Source organism: Lepidochelys kempii, chromosome 9, assembly GCF_965140265.1.
Source record: "Lepidochelys kempii isolate rLepKem1 chromosome 9, rLepKem1.hap2, whole genome shotgun sequence".
NCBI classification, from domain to species: domain Eukaryota; kingdom Metazoa; phylum Chordata; order Testudines; family Cheloniidae; genus Lepidochelys; species Lepidochelys kempii.
The window spans coordinates 4113449-4130386 of record NC_133264.1 but is presented as its reverse complement, the minus strand read 5'-3'; the positions used below and the strand labels follow the sequence as shown (position 1 = coordinate 4130386).

The 16938-nt window shown below is 43.2% G+C and overlaps 1 protein-coding gene across 1 annotated transcript in view; it reads left to right on the top strand.

The window, feature by feature from the left end:
- Positions 1-3316: 3316 nt before the first annotated feature.
- TP63 (tumor protein p63) overlaps positions 3317-16938 on the top strand; it is a 131849-nt gene continuing 118227 nt past the window's right edge. The window contains exon 1 of the mRNA XM_073358732.1: positions 3317-3378. Coding sequence (XP_073214833.1) covers positions 3317-3378 — 62 coding nt within the window. The remainder of the gene's footprint in view (positions 3379-16938) is intronic.

Below are 16938 nucleotides of genomic sequence, written 5' to 3'. Positions count from 1 at the left end.
GGCTCCGTGTGGTTCACCTAATAGAACTGAGCAAGGGAAAAAAAAAATTCCACCCCTGAGATCGAACAGCCACTGTGTGAATTCCACAAGCCGAACGGCTCTGCCTTCAGGAATGAGCATTAGCTGTCAGAGGACGGGGAAGGCCATGAAGAATCTCACCAGGTGGTCGAGGTATAGATCACTTCGTCCACAGTGGTGGTCTACACTTCCATCTTCCAGCCAGGACTGGAATAGAAGCATCCAAAGAGCGAGGGACAAACTGTTCCAGCCCTGTTTTGTAGGCGAAAAGGTTTGGCTAGATTGGAAGAAGCATCCAGATTTTGGATGTTGATCCAAAATTCACAAAACTTTGAACCGTTGAGAGTTTCCCCAGCTGTAGCCATGAGGGTTCCGAGTCATTCATGTGCCTGGCTCTAAGGTGCATGGCACCTGTTCAAGTCCTTAAGGAAAAGGCCTAGAAAGTTTCTACAAGGGATGCAATCACTAGTTGCTGTCTTTCAGATGAGATACAGAACCATGTTCCTGGACCTTTTAAGATCTTGTAGCACTTATTACAATTATTTATCTTGCAATAGTGGGGATGTTTTCAGTGTGAATTGCAATTTAGGGAATATCTGATTGCATTCAGTCCATTTGGGATGGCTACCATCTTGGCCAATACCAGGACCATGAGTCTCTACAGCTTCAGCTAAACTGCCAGGCTCTGTGGCTGAGACTGTAACAGACTCTCATCCTCTGTGGATGAGGCGCAGAAAGGGACATGCAACAAGCCGTGACCAGGAGATTACACATCTAGTATTTGTTCCCTTGAAATTTCCTTTGGATATTGCTGGATTCCCCTTCGGTTCCTGGCCTAACTGTTGTGCAGTGTTCATGTGGTGGTAAACAGCTGCTATGTTCTACCCCAGAGCTGACTGCATTTCAGTGGCACAGAAAGTGATGCCGTTACATGCATGCTGTAGTTTTATAAAGCCCTTTGGGCTCTCTTGGGCAGAAAAGAGCTGCATGAATGCAAGATACTAGGTAAAGACTGGTCGAAACCAGAACCGCAAGTCTGCCTTTCTGGAACTCTGGATCAGAATCCTCAGGTGCAAATTTCTCCCAAAGTTTTTGGTCCTGGGTTTGATCCCGCACTGGAAGGGGGATTTTTCCACTTCCAGTTTAGATCTGACCACAATTTCAAGGGCAGTACCATTTTTATGAGGTTTTTAATCCTATGAGAGTTCTACCATTTGGGCCAAAATCTTATGGAAACATGAAATCCTTTGAGTTGTGTTAAGAGCTCACCAGATTTTGGTGCTGCTTAATCTGACCCCCAAGGCCAAACTCTGATTCAATCTTGAACTTGACTCCTGAAGCCTAATCTGACCATCCTGGCCTGTGCCAGGCCATCTTTAATGGTAGGTGAAGACTACCACAGTGGGAATAGAATAGAACAGAGGTGAATTCTAGCTGTAAGCATGGATTTCTCAGGGTATGTCTATGCTGGACTTTTCTTTCCTTTGAGGTAATTACCGATGAACTGGAGATACTTGTCACATTTGTAAAGGCTAGTGCTGACACTGATCCAAGCTGCAGGTTCTTAACCTGGGAATCAACCTGGAGCAGGAAGGTGAAAAGCTAGGTATAGGCTTAATGTTAATGGAGTCATTGCAGTGTGCAAACAGTGAGCGGGTCTTGTAGACAGCCTTATGTCTGACAGGGACAGAGCCCTTGACTTCCGTTTCTAGAATTAATTACCAATCCCCCCTTTCTCCATGAACTGCACATGTTGCAATGTTAACTGCCTGGAATTGGCCAGGGCTCAGGGCTGCAAGTTTATGGGATTCACAATTCACAGATGTTAGGAACTATCAGGCTGAGTGTGGGTGGAGAATGTCAAGTTTTAAATAGCTTCCCTGCCACCCTGGCACAGACAGCAAAGAAAATGTTTCCACATGACACGCTTCCAACCAAAATTTCCTACGAGGAAAAATAAAAAGCCCAGCTCTCTGTCTCTGAAGAGGGCTCCTGGCTTTTGCTCATGAGGTTGGCATTTGCGCTGACATCAGCACCTTGCAGGTGCATTGTGGGTAGGTGAGTTGAGGGTCAGCTCCCCTCCCCCTTCTGCTTGAAGATGCAATCCTGTTGGTGGATAGATACGTGGACGCTATTTTTTCCTGCTGGAATCCATTTTAATTTAGCTCCTGATTCATATTTCATTCATTCTCCAAAACCACAAAACCAGGATAGGTTTACAGCATGCACTATTTGAGCGAGACATGGAGGGGCTGAAGCAGTGGGAACAGAGCAGGTTGTTTCCCTCGTGTGTTTCCTGGTGGTGAAAAATAAAAACTCATTTTGTTTTTCTTGATGGGGATCAACCTGCTTTTTATCTTTTCCCTTATCAAGGCTGATTTCCTCCTATGGACTTGACTTTGCTGCTGTTTCTAGCTGCTTTGTAACAGCCCAGAAAATAAATGGATTTATTCTTTAATTCCTTCCTGGGAAAGGTTTTTTAAATATCCAAGTATGTTGCAACTCTCCGTGGGAGAGTTATAAGAACTATAAAACCATACTGGGATTTTTAAAATTCCTTAAAAAAAGGGAAAGAATCCTATAGAAAAATTGAAAATTTGTTTTTTTTTGTTTTTGTTTTTGGTTTTGTTTTGTTTTGTGGGGTAAAGGAGCAAGTGTTCAGAGTTAAATTTAATTGAGGAATTTCCCTGGGTTTTTGGTTGTTCAGCTTTTGAAACTGTGACCACAACGGACAGTTTAACTGCAGCGAGAGACTGACATGAAAATTCCCCTAGGCGACTCTGTAAACGTGTTAGCCCCAGAGGTGGTCATGAAAGCATGCAGAGCAAGATCAAATTCAATGCAGGCGCCGCACCCAGCACAGGAAACTCTGGCCATTTGGAGGCAAAGTTGACCAATGAGTATAGCAGTTTGCAAAATCCCAGAACTGCCAAAATTAAACTCTGAGGTCATCATGGAAGGCAACCAATGGCCAGCGAGATCAGAAGTTCAGAGATGCCCGAAATGAGTTCCCAACAACAAGTGTGGCCGATGTGCACCAAAGATTATTAAGGATGCAGAGAGGAGGGGGAAATATCTCTGCAGAAGATGCCCAGCTGGTAAGGAGTGACTGTGATGCTCAGGTCACTTGATGAATCCCATTGGCCAAGCCTCTGGAAGATCCCACCCATTTGCAAGTGTAAAATAAGTCTCTAAAGTGCTATCTCTTGTATCACTTGACCTTATTGCATTTAGCCTGCTGGCTTTATATATATATATTTGTTTTGTTTTGTTTATCCCTGAAGAGGGATCGGAGGAAATGAATTTTGAACCTGCACCATACACCACCTTGCAATATTACCCTGATCCCTGCATGCAGCGGTGAGTTAGAGTGTGACATAAGTTTCTCCTATCGCAGATTTGATCCGAGTGCCTTGTGTAATTATTATCTTTTCTGCTAGCATGCAGTGGCAGCTGGGCTGCATGGGGGAAAAATGTGCCACTTGCTTCATGCTCGGTGGAGCTGATTATTATTTTTGGCTTTCTAACTGGTTATTGTTTAATTATAAACATCCGTTTAAAATATCTCCCCTTTCCTCTTTGGCTACAGAAAAGATATCTGATAAATAATGTGAAAGCCAACAATATTTTTGCCTTGCGCTTGGGTTAGACTATTACTGTGCTTTGAGAAGTATCAAAAGTACTTCAATTGTATATAGATTTGTTTTTTAAATGAAAAGGCTCCTGGCAGAACATAAGCATTAGTAGGATACCTTGAGTTCTGGGTATTTAAAACATGAATCAAGTAAGTTGTGGAGAAGATCCAAACTGTCGAAGTTTTTTTGCTGTCTTTCTGAGATGCTGTCATTTCCAAAGAATATTTTCGTGTGCTGCTTAATAGCAAACATCATGGCTTAACAACAACTCTTATTTTTAGTTTTGTTAAGCTGTTATATAGCTTTCCAGATGATAAAAAAGCACATCACAGAATGGGGTCTCAGTGTATCAGATTGTTTGTTTCTTCTAACAGGCGCTTGCTATATTTAAACATGCAAATGACATGCAGACGGTATTTTTCCAGTCATAAAGCAAGGAGAGGTGAAGTCCTTTCATTGTGATCTCTTGTGGAGACACTCCTTGAAGGATAGTTTCTATCTGCATTTTGAGAGCTTGTTGGCCAGAGACTCCTGGGTTAACTCATCCTTCAGCGCTTTGCCTAATGAAGGCTGCTTATATTGCAGGGCTGTCTGTTTAAGTAAGTGCTTGGTTACTGTCACATAACCCAGGGGATTATAGAAGCTTTGTGATCTCGCTTTCATTAACAAGATTTGCCATAATGTTTTTCTCTTCCCCTACTCCATGCTGATATGTACCCAGCACTTGCCCCATGTGATGAGCCCTGTGTGCAGTGTGGAAAACTGGCAGGGAGAGAGAGAGCGCCTGAGGTTTGGGGGAAGGAGGAGGGCTGGCGGTGAGAAATAGCAAGCACTCCTTGGCTGCGCTGCCTTAGTTGGGGAATGTGGAACATAGCAGGAGGGTATTGGTTTTCCCTGTGAAACCTTCCACAACAGAAGTTGTATTGCTCTTGACACAAACTCCGCCAAATTCTGATCTCCATGAAATCTGTGCAATCCAACTGACCTCAATGAAGCTGTGCTGGTGCAAAAGAAATACACTACCTACACGGGGAGAAGATTTCTGATGATCGCAAAGTGCTCTTTAATCTATCAGACAAAGGCAGAAGGAGATCCAGTGCCTGGAAGGCAAGGCTGAGCAAATTCAGAGTAGAAATAAGGAGCAAATATTTAAAAGTGAGGGTAATTAATCTCTGGAACATTTAAAAGTGAGGGTAATTAATCTCTGGAACAACTTGCCTACGGATGTGGTGAACTCTCCATCACTCAAAATCTTGAAGTAAAGATGGACATCTTTCTAAGATATATGCTGTAGTTCAAGCAGAAATTCAGGGCTTCACTGAGTGAGGTTCTCTGGCCTGTGTATCCAGGAGGTCAGTCTATCATAACGGTCCCTTCTGGCCTTAAAAATCTATGAAAAAGCAAATCCTTTGTCTATAGCTTGTGGTCCAAGTTTTGTGCCTTATTGTCACACTGAATTTTTGCAGATACATGTATAAATAGTGTGGGAGGAGGGTACAGGGTGATTTGGGACTGGTAATGTTTGACAGCCAGTGATATCGGGTCCCTGGCTCAAATCCAGCCCAGTAATGCCCACAGGCTATTTGGCTATTTGCATGAAATGAGAGGTGGGCTTGGTCCAGTTCCTAGGGTTCTGAGTCTGCATTATAAAAGCCACCCCTACCATTGGCCCCTGTGTTGGCAGGCTCAGAAGCCAAAGTCTAAATCTTTTCCTTCTCATTCCTCCACGAGGGGTAAGGCATGTTGACTGAACTCTGAGTGGGCATGCTTACCTTGCCACTGCCTAAGCTATGCTGATCCTCTGGGTAAGAGGACGTAACAGGATCTTTCATAGTGAAGCTGTTCGGGATTTTTCCAGTGGAAGTTTTCTGTTGGAAAATGCTGCTTATGAAATTGAAATGTTTCATGGGAAGTATCTGTTATTAAATGTTTCCTTTGAATAAGGTCAAAGTGCTTCTTTTGACCTTTATATGATGATAATATTATTTATATAATACAAAGTAGACAATCAAAATGAGAAAGTTGGAAGGAAGCATTTTAACCGCATTGAAATGAGACGATGCTTCAATATAGTAGTTTTGATGTTTCCTAAATTAAATCCTGGGGAATTTTCTTTCTGATTTGTGATGAAGGGAAATTTCAAAATGTCAGAATTACCCCCCCGAATGGAAGTTCCAAGTTGCAGCTAGCTTTACTTCATGAACCCCAACCCCTTTTTTAATAAACATATTTAGTGCTAAGTATGCAAACCCTCCTGAAATTAGAGCTGTTTCTCATTTTGATTTAGGGTATTTTCTTAAACTCGACCTCCTTGTTCCTGTGTGATGCTTTAGCCACGTGTCCATGGGCTCCCTCCAGGAAAGGAGAAGTTCCGTGCTGATTCTGGAGTGTCTGGCAAATGCGCTCCCAGGGGTGGGTAGTGGCAGAGAAAGTGCTCTGCAGGTTTTATGCTTCCCTTTGCCATTGAGGGCTAAGAACTGTGGCTTTTAGAGTTTTCCTCCATGTCTTTCCATTGTGCTGTCCCCAAACCTCTTCAATATTACAAGGGAGATTGAAAGGCAGATGATGTGAGATGAGCCCCATGGAGTTTCCTGGGCCAGCAGGTGAGTAGAACGGGGCCCTGTACCATTAACAGTTATTTCCTTAATAATACTCACATATAGCACTTGTTGTCCATAGGTTTCTAAGCCCTCAAGGTGGAGAGATTGTGGCACAGGTTGTTGAGGGGAAGTACCCATCTCATAACACTTTTGAGGCTGCTTACCACTTGCTAAATGCGGCAGGTGAAACCAAGAACACTTGTGGGTCACAATAGCAGAGATGAGCTGGGCTAGCTGCAGCATACGGACCTCCCTTGATAAGCGGAATATATTGCTATGAGCAGTTCAGTGCTCCGTGACCTGAGCTCACGGCCTGGATAAAGAAATGGACCACTCAACTGGACTATTCCCTGGGCAGTAGTGCAAACATCCAAGGTAGAGTGTGTAAGTGCGCTGCAAAAGGTGCAGTTAGCAGAAGAGGCGTGTGGCTAAGTTGTTTCATGTTTTCCCTCGAAAGGATAAGATCCCAATGACAGGTGAACGTCAAAAACCAATTACTTCAAACAATAAACTAAAAGCAAGGGTTCCATTTTTGTTATAAACCAAGAGAAGTTCTATAAAGAGTCATTCATTAGTTCTAAAGGTAGTTCAGCTCTTTGGCCCAGATCCAAGGTACTTAACCACATGCATAACTTTAATGACATGATTAGTCTCAGTGAACTATCTACTCATTAAGAAAAGGAGGACTTGTGTCACCTTAGAGACTAACCAATTTATTTGGGCATAAGCTTTCGTGAGCTACAGCTCACTCCATGCATCCGATGAAGTGAGCTGTAGCTCACGAAAGCTTATGCTCAAATAAATTGGTTAGTCTCTAAGGTGCCACCAGTCCTCTTTTTCTTTTTGCGAATACAGACTAACATGGCTGCTACTCTGAAACCTGTCTACTCATTGTAGTCAGTGGAACTACTTGTCCATAAAATGACATGTGCTCTTAAGTACCTTCCTGGATCAGGACCTTAGATATACTAGTAACAGGTATGACAGAAAACCTACAATAATTGTGAGTCATCAAATAATCTACCTCTCTAAAATAGATGGGGGTTCGACTTTCAAGAAGTGTCTGCCTAGCTGCAGTTGAAAGCTACTAATGTAAAACCAGGAAGGCACTGTAATTATGATCAAAGTCCCAATGCTTGGAGCTATATAATTAGTCCTTCTCTCCAAGCCACTTTTTTCAGCTTAAGTCTAGATGGGGGAGTGATGTTTACAGATAAGTCACTCATGTTTTTGGAATTGATGGTCATTAGACTGTACTTTACCTAGAAACTCTGCTCCCTTTGGATTATGTTTTTCTTTGTAAGAGACGCACCTGTTAGGAGAAACAGATTAACATCCTGCCTGTCCTTACATCTGGCTCCCTCTTCGCTCACGCAAATGCAAAATCTGTTGTCTCAAAGTCTCTGATTGCTGGCATTTCATAGGTATTCACTGGAGCAAACTCATCCTTGGTATAGTTCCATTAACATAATGGACTCACTTACAAACTGCTTTCTTCTTTAATTTCTGTCCATATAAATCACACTGCTAATTGGCTTAGAAACCTTCTAAAACTCTCACTAATTGTTTGGGCTTGAGAAACAGTCCTTGAATCTCACTGATCACTTCTAACCCCTGTTGAATCTATGTCAGAAATATGGGTTCTTATGTCAGAAATATGGGTTCTTAGGCTTGGTCACAGTCTTCTTTATCCAAAAGAGAGTTAAATCTTGAAGCTTTTTTTAAAAAAGAGGTTAATGGAAAAATCTCCTCCCAGAAATTTGTTAGGGTGCATGGGAGGATGAGGAGGAAAAGTTTTAATAGCTTCTTTTAAACGAATGACCATGACTTAGATTCATGGATTTCAATTATTGGAGAGATGTGGTCTCAGTACAGGCCCGGTAACCAAAACTCCTGAGTTTCTTAGATTCAAAGAAGGGTCCATTGTGATCATCTGGCCTGACATCCTGAAGAACACAGGCCAGAGAACTTCCCCAAATAATTCCTAGGGCAGAGCTTTTAGGAAAACATCCAATCTTGAAATTGATCTGTGATAGAGAACCCACCACAACCCTTGGTAAATTGTTCCAATGGTTAATTCCTCTTACTGTCAAAAAGGTGTGCTTTCTTTCCAGTCGGAATTTGTCTGGCTTCAACTTCCAGCCATTGAATCATGTTACACTTTTCTCTGCTAGACTGAAGAGCCCATTATTAAATATCTGTGCCCCATGGATGTACTTACAGACTGTGATAAAGTCACCCTTAACCTTCTCTTTGTTAAGCTAAATAGATTGAGCTCCTTGAGTCTGTCCCTATAAGGCAGGTTTTCTAAGTCTTTAATCATTCTCGTGGCTCTTCTCTGAACCCTCTCCAATTTATCACCATTCTTCTTGAATTCTGGGCGTCAGAACTGGACACAGTGTTCCAGCAGCTTTTGCACGAGTGCCAATACAGAGGTAAAATAGCCTCTCTGCTCCTACTTGAGTTTACACATCTAAGGATTGCATTAGCTCTTTTGGCCACAGCGTCACCCAGGGATCTCATCTTCAGCTGATTTTCCACCACAACCCCCAAATCTTTTACAGAGTCACTGTCTCCCAGGATAGAGTCCTGTAAGGACGGCCTACATTCTTTGTTCCCAGATGTATACGTTGACATTTAGCCATATTAAAACATATTGTTTGCCTGCCCCCAGTTTACCAAGAAATCCAGATCACTCCGAATCGGTGACCTGTCCTCTTCATTATTTACCACGCCCCCAATTTTTGTGTCATCTGCAAACTTTATTTAATTCTAATAATTACTTCATATGTGTACGTGGGCAAGTAACTGCTCTGCCGTAGCTCTCTCACATGTGGAATAAGAGAACAATGTTACTATACTTATTTGCCAAATAAAAGTCTTGTGAAAGTTAATGCTTATAAGTTACTTTGAAGGTGAAAATCCCTTTATGTAAGTGCTCATTATTATTCACCTGGGGTAATAAAACAGAGATGTCCATGTTGGTGTAGGAAGGAAGCCCATTTGGATCAAAAATGCAGGCCCCACCTTGTAAACAGGGACAGCTGAGAGTTATTCACAGCACAGAGATGTACGCTGTGTCCCTTGTCCAGTTGTGAATCAAATAGAAAGTTATTCGTTCAGTGGACCTGTATTCAGGGCTGGCCCAAGACCAAATGATGCCCCAGGCGAGGAGCATCTTCAGTGCCCCTCCCCTCAATTTGTTAAACTTTTGAATATCTTATTTTGTATTGCATTTGTAGTCTGTTTCATGACTTTGATGCATGATTTATCCCTGTCATGCGAGACAATAAATTTGCTCACAACAAAAACAGCTCCCACAGCCCGGCGCCCCCCAAGCCCGGCACCCCATGCAGTTGCATGGGTCACCTGCCCCTAAATCTGGCCCTGCCTATAGTAATTTTAGTGCAAGTCGCTCATCTTTCTATTTAAGACAAGCTGGGTGATATGATGATGAACCGTTGTCAGAATAATATTTAAACATAGTATCTGAAAACAAAATCAATACCTCACTCTGGCAGACAGGGCTAATCTGGTTCCACAGATTTCTTGCTTGTGGACAGTTGTACTCCTTACTCCGTAGGGTATGCTGTACTATTTAATAGCATAAATATTACTACACCAGGGCAGAACAATCATCTAACCAGTCTGATATCCTGCTTGTGGCAGTGGCCAAAACTTGCTGCTTTAACTGAAAGCACCAAACCCAAATGAAGAAAACCATGTGGCTTGTTATTAACGAATGTATGAAAGCATCTGCTAGGCACTAGGTGCTTTCCAAGCACGTAAGGAGGATGGTGCCTGCTCCTGATGACTAGGGTGATCAGACGTCCCGATATTAGAGGCTTTGTCTTTTATATGCAACTGTACCCCTCCCACGCCCGAAAAAAAGTGTCCCGATTTTTCACACTTGCTATGTGGTCACCCTATTGCTTAAGCCCCTGACCAAAACTGCCAGTGACTTCAATCAGAGCTGGACTGAGCTTGCTCCACAGAGGTGAGGGGTTCAGGAGAGCTGGTTTTCCTGACCCTTCCACCCTACCCACCATGGGAATCGCTTGAGTCTCCAGACTTATGAGCCCGTGTCATTTGTATTCTAGCCAGTGTAATTGTGCAGGCCGTTCTCCTTGGTAGAAGTCTTGAATGGCTGGCCAGACATTCCCAGGGCACATCACCCACCACTGCAGCCAGATTTGCATGAGTGACTCTTGGTGTGTTACACTCGGGTGAAAATTTGGCCATAGGTGTCACAACAGGAGCTGCTGGGTGGTGAGAACTTTTGAAATCAGGTCCTAACTCTGTTTAGACCCTTATACCAGTAAATTATTCACCTTGATAATACCCTATAGCAGAGAGTTCCACAGGTTAACTGTATACTGCATAAAGAGTGCAGCGAAACCTGTTTCAATTGGCCACTCTAAGAACCAATAAAAATCAGTGCTTTAGCTGAGGTGACCTAACAAAGGGGGAACACAAATGAGTGACAGGACAACTTTAGGCTCCTGATGACAATGTTTTCTTGTATAGGTTTCACTATTGTTTTTTAAATGTTGAAGTCTGTTCATTGAGTTACCCCTTCTTCCTGTGTTATGAAAGTGCAACAGAACACAGGCTAGGTCTTCTCTGTACCAGACATTATTGCTAGCCTTGCTTCTCTGGAGAAGAATAAACCTTTAAATAATTTTGGTCCTTTTTAATGTCTCTGTTTATAGAAACCCCGTTCTCTCTTCCCATCCACCCACTCTGGTTTGGTGTTGCCGTTTTCTGGACCTCTTCTCTCTTTGTTAGGGAGACATTTTTGTGTGGAGGATACCATATACTTTCATAGTCATTTTCATTCAAGTTTTTTCCTTAAGACCTCGCTGCCCAGAATGTAGGCAGAAGGTGCCAGTCTGCTTGGAGATCTTTGTGTTCTTTAAGGGATTAAAGTGGAACTGAATTGTCTGTTGTCTCTGTTTTTTCTGGCTCTAAAAGGGGATGGATGGAGAATTTATAAAGTCTTCTGTGTGGTCCTTTTTGCTCTGGGGAGAGAATGCTTGATTCATGGGATCCTCTCCCCTCCCCCTTTCCACCTCCAGCAAGGCTGAAAAAATTAATGAATCAGACACTCAATGGCTCATCTGTTTAGATGTGCTCATGATGTTCATGGTAAATGTTGTAAATATAATCCTTCGTTTATTTGCGTGGTCCCACCCTGCTAATAGTTAACTTGCCATGTCCTCTTTCAGCAGCTACAATGATTTACAGCCCCGGATCCGTCTTTTTTTTTTAGCAGCGAATAAAAGAAAAAGGCCAGGTTTGGGCCAGATTTGCAGGATAACCACTGTGTGCAGGTGGGAGCAAAGTGGGGAATCCTCACAATTCCTGTTCTGTAAACATTTCTATTCGTATTAGGCTTTATAGCGGTTCTTCTCCTGGTCCCCCACCCACACATTCCCTGTGCTCAATGTTCTATTTGTATTCTTGGAAATACCCTCTCAGTCCCTTCAGAACAGTGCTGGCCAGATTTACAAATGTATTTAGGCACTGAAAGAGGCGAATGGGCACCTCGGTTAGGTGCCTAACTCCCATTGGAAGCCAATGAGAGTTAGGTGCCTAACTCGCTTAACAGTTTTGTAAATCCTACTAGGCTTCTATCTGCATTTTTAAGTGCCTAAATACCTCTCTGCATCTGATCCCGTGTGCTCAGAATTTTAACAGGAGCTGCTGGGGAACGTATTGCTGCTACGATGGGGATCCCAAAAGGGAGTCTTTCCTTTAAGATGTGGCTCTTCAAGCGAGAAGAAATATGAGACATGGCCCAAATTACTGTCTGAATTTTCCAAAGCCAGGAGAAGAAAGATGGGCCTGTAGCATATCATAGAAGAAAACCAGCAGTCGAGTGACCTTGGACTCAGACTAAAATACCAGCACAAAATGAATCTGGCTTTCCAGGGAAATAGAACATAGATGGGCCAAGTCACTTCATAACATACTCAGGTGTAACAATACCACACCAGGCAGGGTGTAGAATGACTGGCTCGTCTGTGAGTCTGCATGCTGCTTGCTTAGAAAGTGCCCGATGCTGCCTCTCTTACTCTGCATTAGCAGTACCTTACTCTGCAAGTATTAGTGGGCAGGACTTGTGGAGGAAGGTACTCCACACCCTGGGGCAGAATTCAGCCCAGATTGATTGCCGGCACCAAATACTGGCTTGACTTCCTCCTTCTTGTCTGACAGTTACAGCCAGTCAACGCTTTTCCCGTTTTGATTTTTTTGTTTTTAATTAATTTGTTTGTTTAAATTAAAATGTCGACAGAAAAAGCCCCTGAAAAATTCTGATGCAAATGAAAATATTTGTAATGTACCAATTTTAATAATTACAACTGTTTTGGCGTGTTCTTTGTCAGCTATAGTTCACATCAACAATTTTGAAGAATAAATAAGAAAAAAATTCATTTCCCGCCCCCAGCTCCAGTGATAAGGGGTTGTTAATACTCTTCTTTATTTCTGTTTACATCATTTACCTATATAACTTCCTGTATATTCTGTATACCTGATTGCATCACTTACCTTCTTGCAATGACTTATAACAGACTCTAGCTCCTTGCATAGAGATGCAGGGCTCCTCTGTTATCAGGTGCTTGAACCTCGCATGTGGTGCTATTTAACTAGTGCTGATTCATGGTTAGTAGGTGGATTCGGTTAGGTCCCTCTGCATCTGAGGAGCAGCTGCCTGTAGGGAAGAACTCTGAACTAAATTACAAGTGTTTAAATATTCTCATTTTAGACAGCAAAAAAAGAATACTTTAAAATATTTTAAAAAACCCAACCCTTCTCTGTGGGAAGGCTCCATTTTCCATTGGGATACAGCAATAGATGCTCTGGCACTAGCCACAAGCACGTTGAAGAACTGCACAAAATAGAAGCTGGCAACGTGTAGCTGATCTGAACATCACACGTTTGAAATGCTCACCTGTGTGTCATAGATCCTAGACAGATAATGGTGATTCTCCTGTAATGCAGGAAGCAGGCTCCTGTGCTTTTGGAGCAGGAGGATCTGGGTCCCATCCCTGCCATCATTGTGGAGTGCTGAGTGGTCCGTAGCTTAGTGACCACCAGGAAGGCTTACTTGCAGTATTGCCAGCCGTAAGCATTCCCAAATCATGAGTCAAGCGCCTAAAAATCATGGGATCAGTTTACAAATCATAAGATTAAAAAAATAAATGTGGTGTTCTTTGCATTTGCCTTCTAACTTTTGAGCCTTTTGGGTTCACGTCTGCAAGCTTTTCTCCACCACCATGAGGCAAGAAACTTACTTTTTAAAAAAATCAAAGCTGAGATTCTGGCGTATTCACATGATTCCAGGAGTTGGTACTTTAAGAAAAGCACCAAATATCATGAAACTCTCCATAACCCTGTGAGAGGTGGCAACACTGCAGGCAGCTCCGGGTTCATTGTGATAGAAGGGTCCAGTCCTACAAACACGTACCACAGGCACAGTTCTAGCGGTGAAGGAATTGGAAGCACTTCCGGTAGCACAGAGCAGTATACCGGCAGAGTTTACAGCAGGTAGCTTGCTAATTAGTTCCTGAAAACACTCCTGCTTTTACTCCTTTTTTATATTTCTGTCCTTCAGAAGCCCTCACCAAATGTAACAGAACATCTTATTTTCTGTTGTTATCGACCAACCAGTGGGAATAATTTTATTTTGGTTGGTTTGTTTTTATCCTCCAAAGCACCATTGGATTTCAGCTCATTGAGGTGGGGAGGGAAGTCAGCTAAGCGGAGGAAGCCAGCCCCACTGCATAGACTAAAATGACAAGAAACAGAGTCAAGACTTTGCATGTACCATCTGCTTTGCTCGTGTTTCAGTTTGAATTTTAATAATGCTACACTGGGAGACAGGAAGCTGTGTTTTACAACTTCTCTCTTCTACTGAGAGATGGGAATTTTCAGCATAATTATGATTTTTTTTATAGCAATTCAGTGTGACCAGGCAAATGTGAGAGAGGAAGTTAAATAAACCTCCTGAACAATTTATGGAGCCAGGAATTTGCGTGATGAAAACCATGGCTACGTTCTGAAAAGCAGGTGCCTATGGGAGCCAAAGTCCTACCTGGCTCATCTTAAAATGTCTGAAATCTGTGAGCAGTAGACAGTATAAGCATTCCTGTTCTAAAAAAGAGCTGTATATGTGATGGTCTATGCCTGGGGACTCTGTCCCTCTCTCCTAAGATTATATGTATGAGGCTGAACGCCCTGAGTCCATATATAACGTGACAGTGCCAAGAACCAAATGTAGCCAGCATGATTTCACCTGCCATGCTTCCTTCATGGCTTGGGTCCCCTCTTTATACGAGGGCATGATGTCATCTCTCCAGCCTGTCACTCTGGCCTTCTCATTGCCACTGAATTTAGAGAATGTCTGTCTTGCGTGACCTGGGATGACAACAACTCAGCACCTGCTGTCCAATGTGCTCCAGTGTCTAGTGTCCTCACCAGTGGACAATCTTCAGAACTTCAAGCACTCGTATAAACAAAGTCTGAGATTTGCTTGGGAGGACTTCTGGGATAACCTGATTCCATGATGCTTCAGGAAGGTCTAGTCACGGAATTAAAAGCGTTCCACACTGGGTGGAATGTGTAAGTCACCTAGGGCAGTGGTTCTCCACGACCGGTCCGTGGACCGACACCAGTCCCTGAGATCTCCCGGACACACTTTAGGAAGGCAGCAAACCAGTCCCTGGTATCAAAAAGGTTTAGAAACTCTTGCCTAGGAAATGTCTCCTTGGACCAACAGGGAAGAGGCAGTCTTAATCCACTCTGGGTTTTGTACTGAGCTCAGTGTTGGCTGGGACAGGACCTGGGGGAGCTAGTCAATGCTGAACACACTGCAGGAGTAATCCGTTAAGCCCACACTGTGTTTCCCTGACAAGTGGGGTTCCCATCACCTGGGTCAGAGAAGTGTGCTACAGTCACTGGTTACAACAGTGTAAGGAGGCAGAAGGGAGATTTGTGACTATAGTTAGGGATCTGAATGGTTTCCCTTCAGACTTTTGTAAGAGTTTGTGAAAGGGCCTGACCAGCGGGACCGGAGGCTGATCTTACTTGGCCAGTGCACTGGTACATAGGCAGTAGCAGTATAAGTGTCTCCCACAGGGACCTGCCCGTGTGCAACGCAGCCTCCTTGGCCTCCAGAGGAAACATGAGCTGAGCCTGTGATTGACCACATGTAGGTCAGGCACTAGGCGTAGTCCTCTGCATTAACCAGTGCAAAGTACCCAGCGCAGCTTGGTCCTGACCCTACACACATGTACAAAACTAAGGGCTCAGTTTTGTGCACTGTGGGTAGTTCCAGGCACTTCAGTGTCTTGGTGTGCTTTTGCAGGACCAGGTCCCGAGTTGTAAGTAACTGCATAAAGTAAAAGGGGTGGGGCCTGGGCGTGGGCATGGAATGGGCTCCACTCTGTATAGGGCATGTGAAATACTTTGGGAATTTCCTTCAAAAGATTCCATATAAATATCCAATATTTAACAGTGCAGTGATTCCAGCAGATCTTGTCTGTGTAGACCAGTGGTTCTCAACTTGGGGTACGCGTACTCCTGGGGTGCACAGAGCTCTTCAAGGGGGTACATCAATTCATCTAGATAGTTGCCTAGTTTTACAACAGGCTACATAAAAAGCACTAGTGAAGTCAGTACAAACTAAATTTCATACAGGCAATGACTTGTTTATACTGCTCTATATGCTATACACTGAAATGTAAATACAATAATTTATATTCCAATTGATTTATTTTATAATTATATGGTAAAAATGAGCAACTAAGCAATTTTTCAGTAATAGTGTGCTGGGACACCTTTGTATTTTTGCCTGATTTTTTAAGCAAGTCCTTTTTAAGTGAGGTGAAACTTGGGGGTACATACCACAAACCAGACTCCTGAAATGGGCATAGTAGTCTGGAAAGGTTGAGAGCCACTGGTATAGACTGTGTATGTGTTTGTGTACATTAAGCAGAGGATTACAAATACCTGATGTTGTCTTCTTAACTAGAAGCTATCTATTAACCATAGATCCAGGACATAAACTATACGTTAATAATGTGAGAATTCCTGGCTCTCAGTCCTTTGCTCGGGCTGGATCATGCTTTCTGAGAAGTTACATTTACACAACATACATTGGTGTATATTATGACTCTCCCTGCCCCAATATACCCAATTATTTAACCGGGTGTGTTTTTGTTGCAAATAAAGTTCCTCTTCCTTAACCCTAAAAAGAAAAGGAGGACTTGTGGCACCTTAGAGACTAACACATTTATTTGAGCATAAGCTTTCATGAGCTACAGCTCACTTCATTCTTTGGGATTAATATTCCATTGGTCTTTAGTCCACCATAGCGGATAGTGAGGGCCCTATCACATTCATGGCCGTGAGAAAAGTGTCACGGACCATGACATTTAGTCTCCACCCATGAAATCTGGTCTTTTGTGTGCTTTTACCCTACACTATACTGATTTAATGGAAGAAACCAGCATTTCTCAAATTGGGGGTCCTGTCCCAAAGGGGAGTTGCAGGGGGTTGCAAAGTTATTTTAGGGGACTCGTGGTGTTGCCACCCTTACTTCTGCGCTGCCTTCAGAGCTGGGCGGCTGCAGAGCAGTGGCTGTTGGCTAGGGGCCCAGCTCTGAAGGCAGCGCCCTGCCA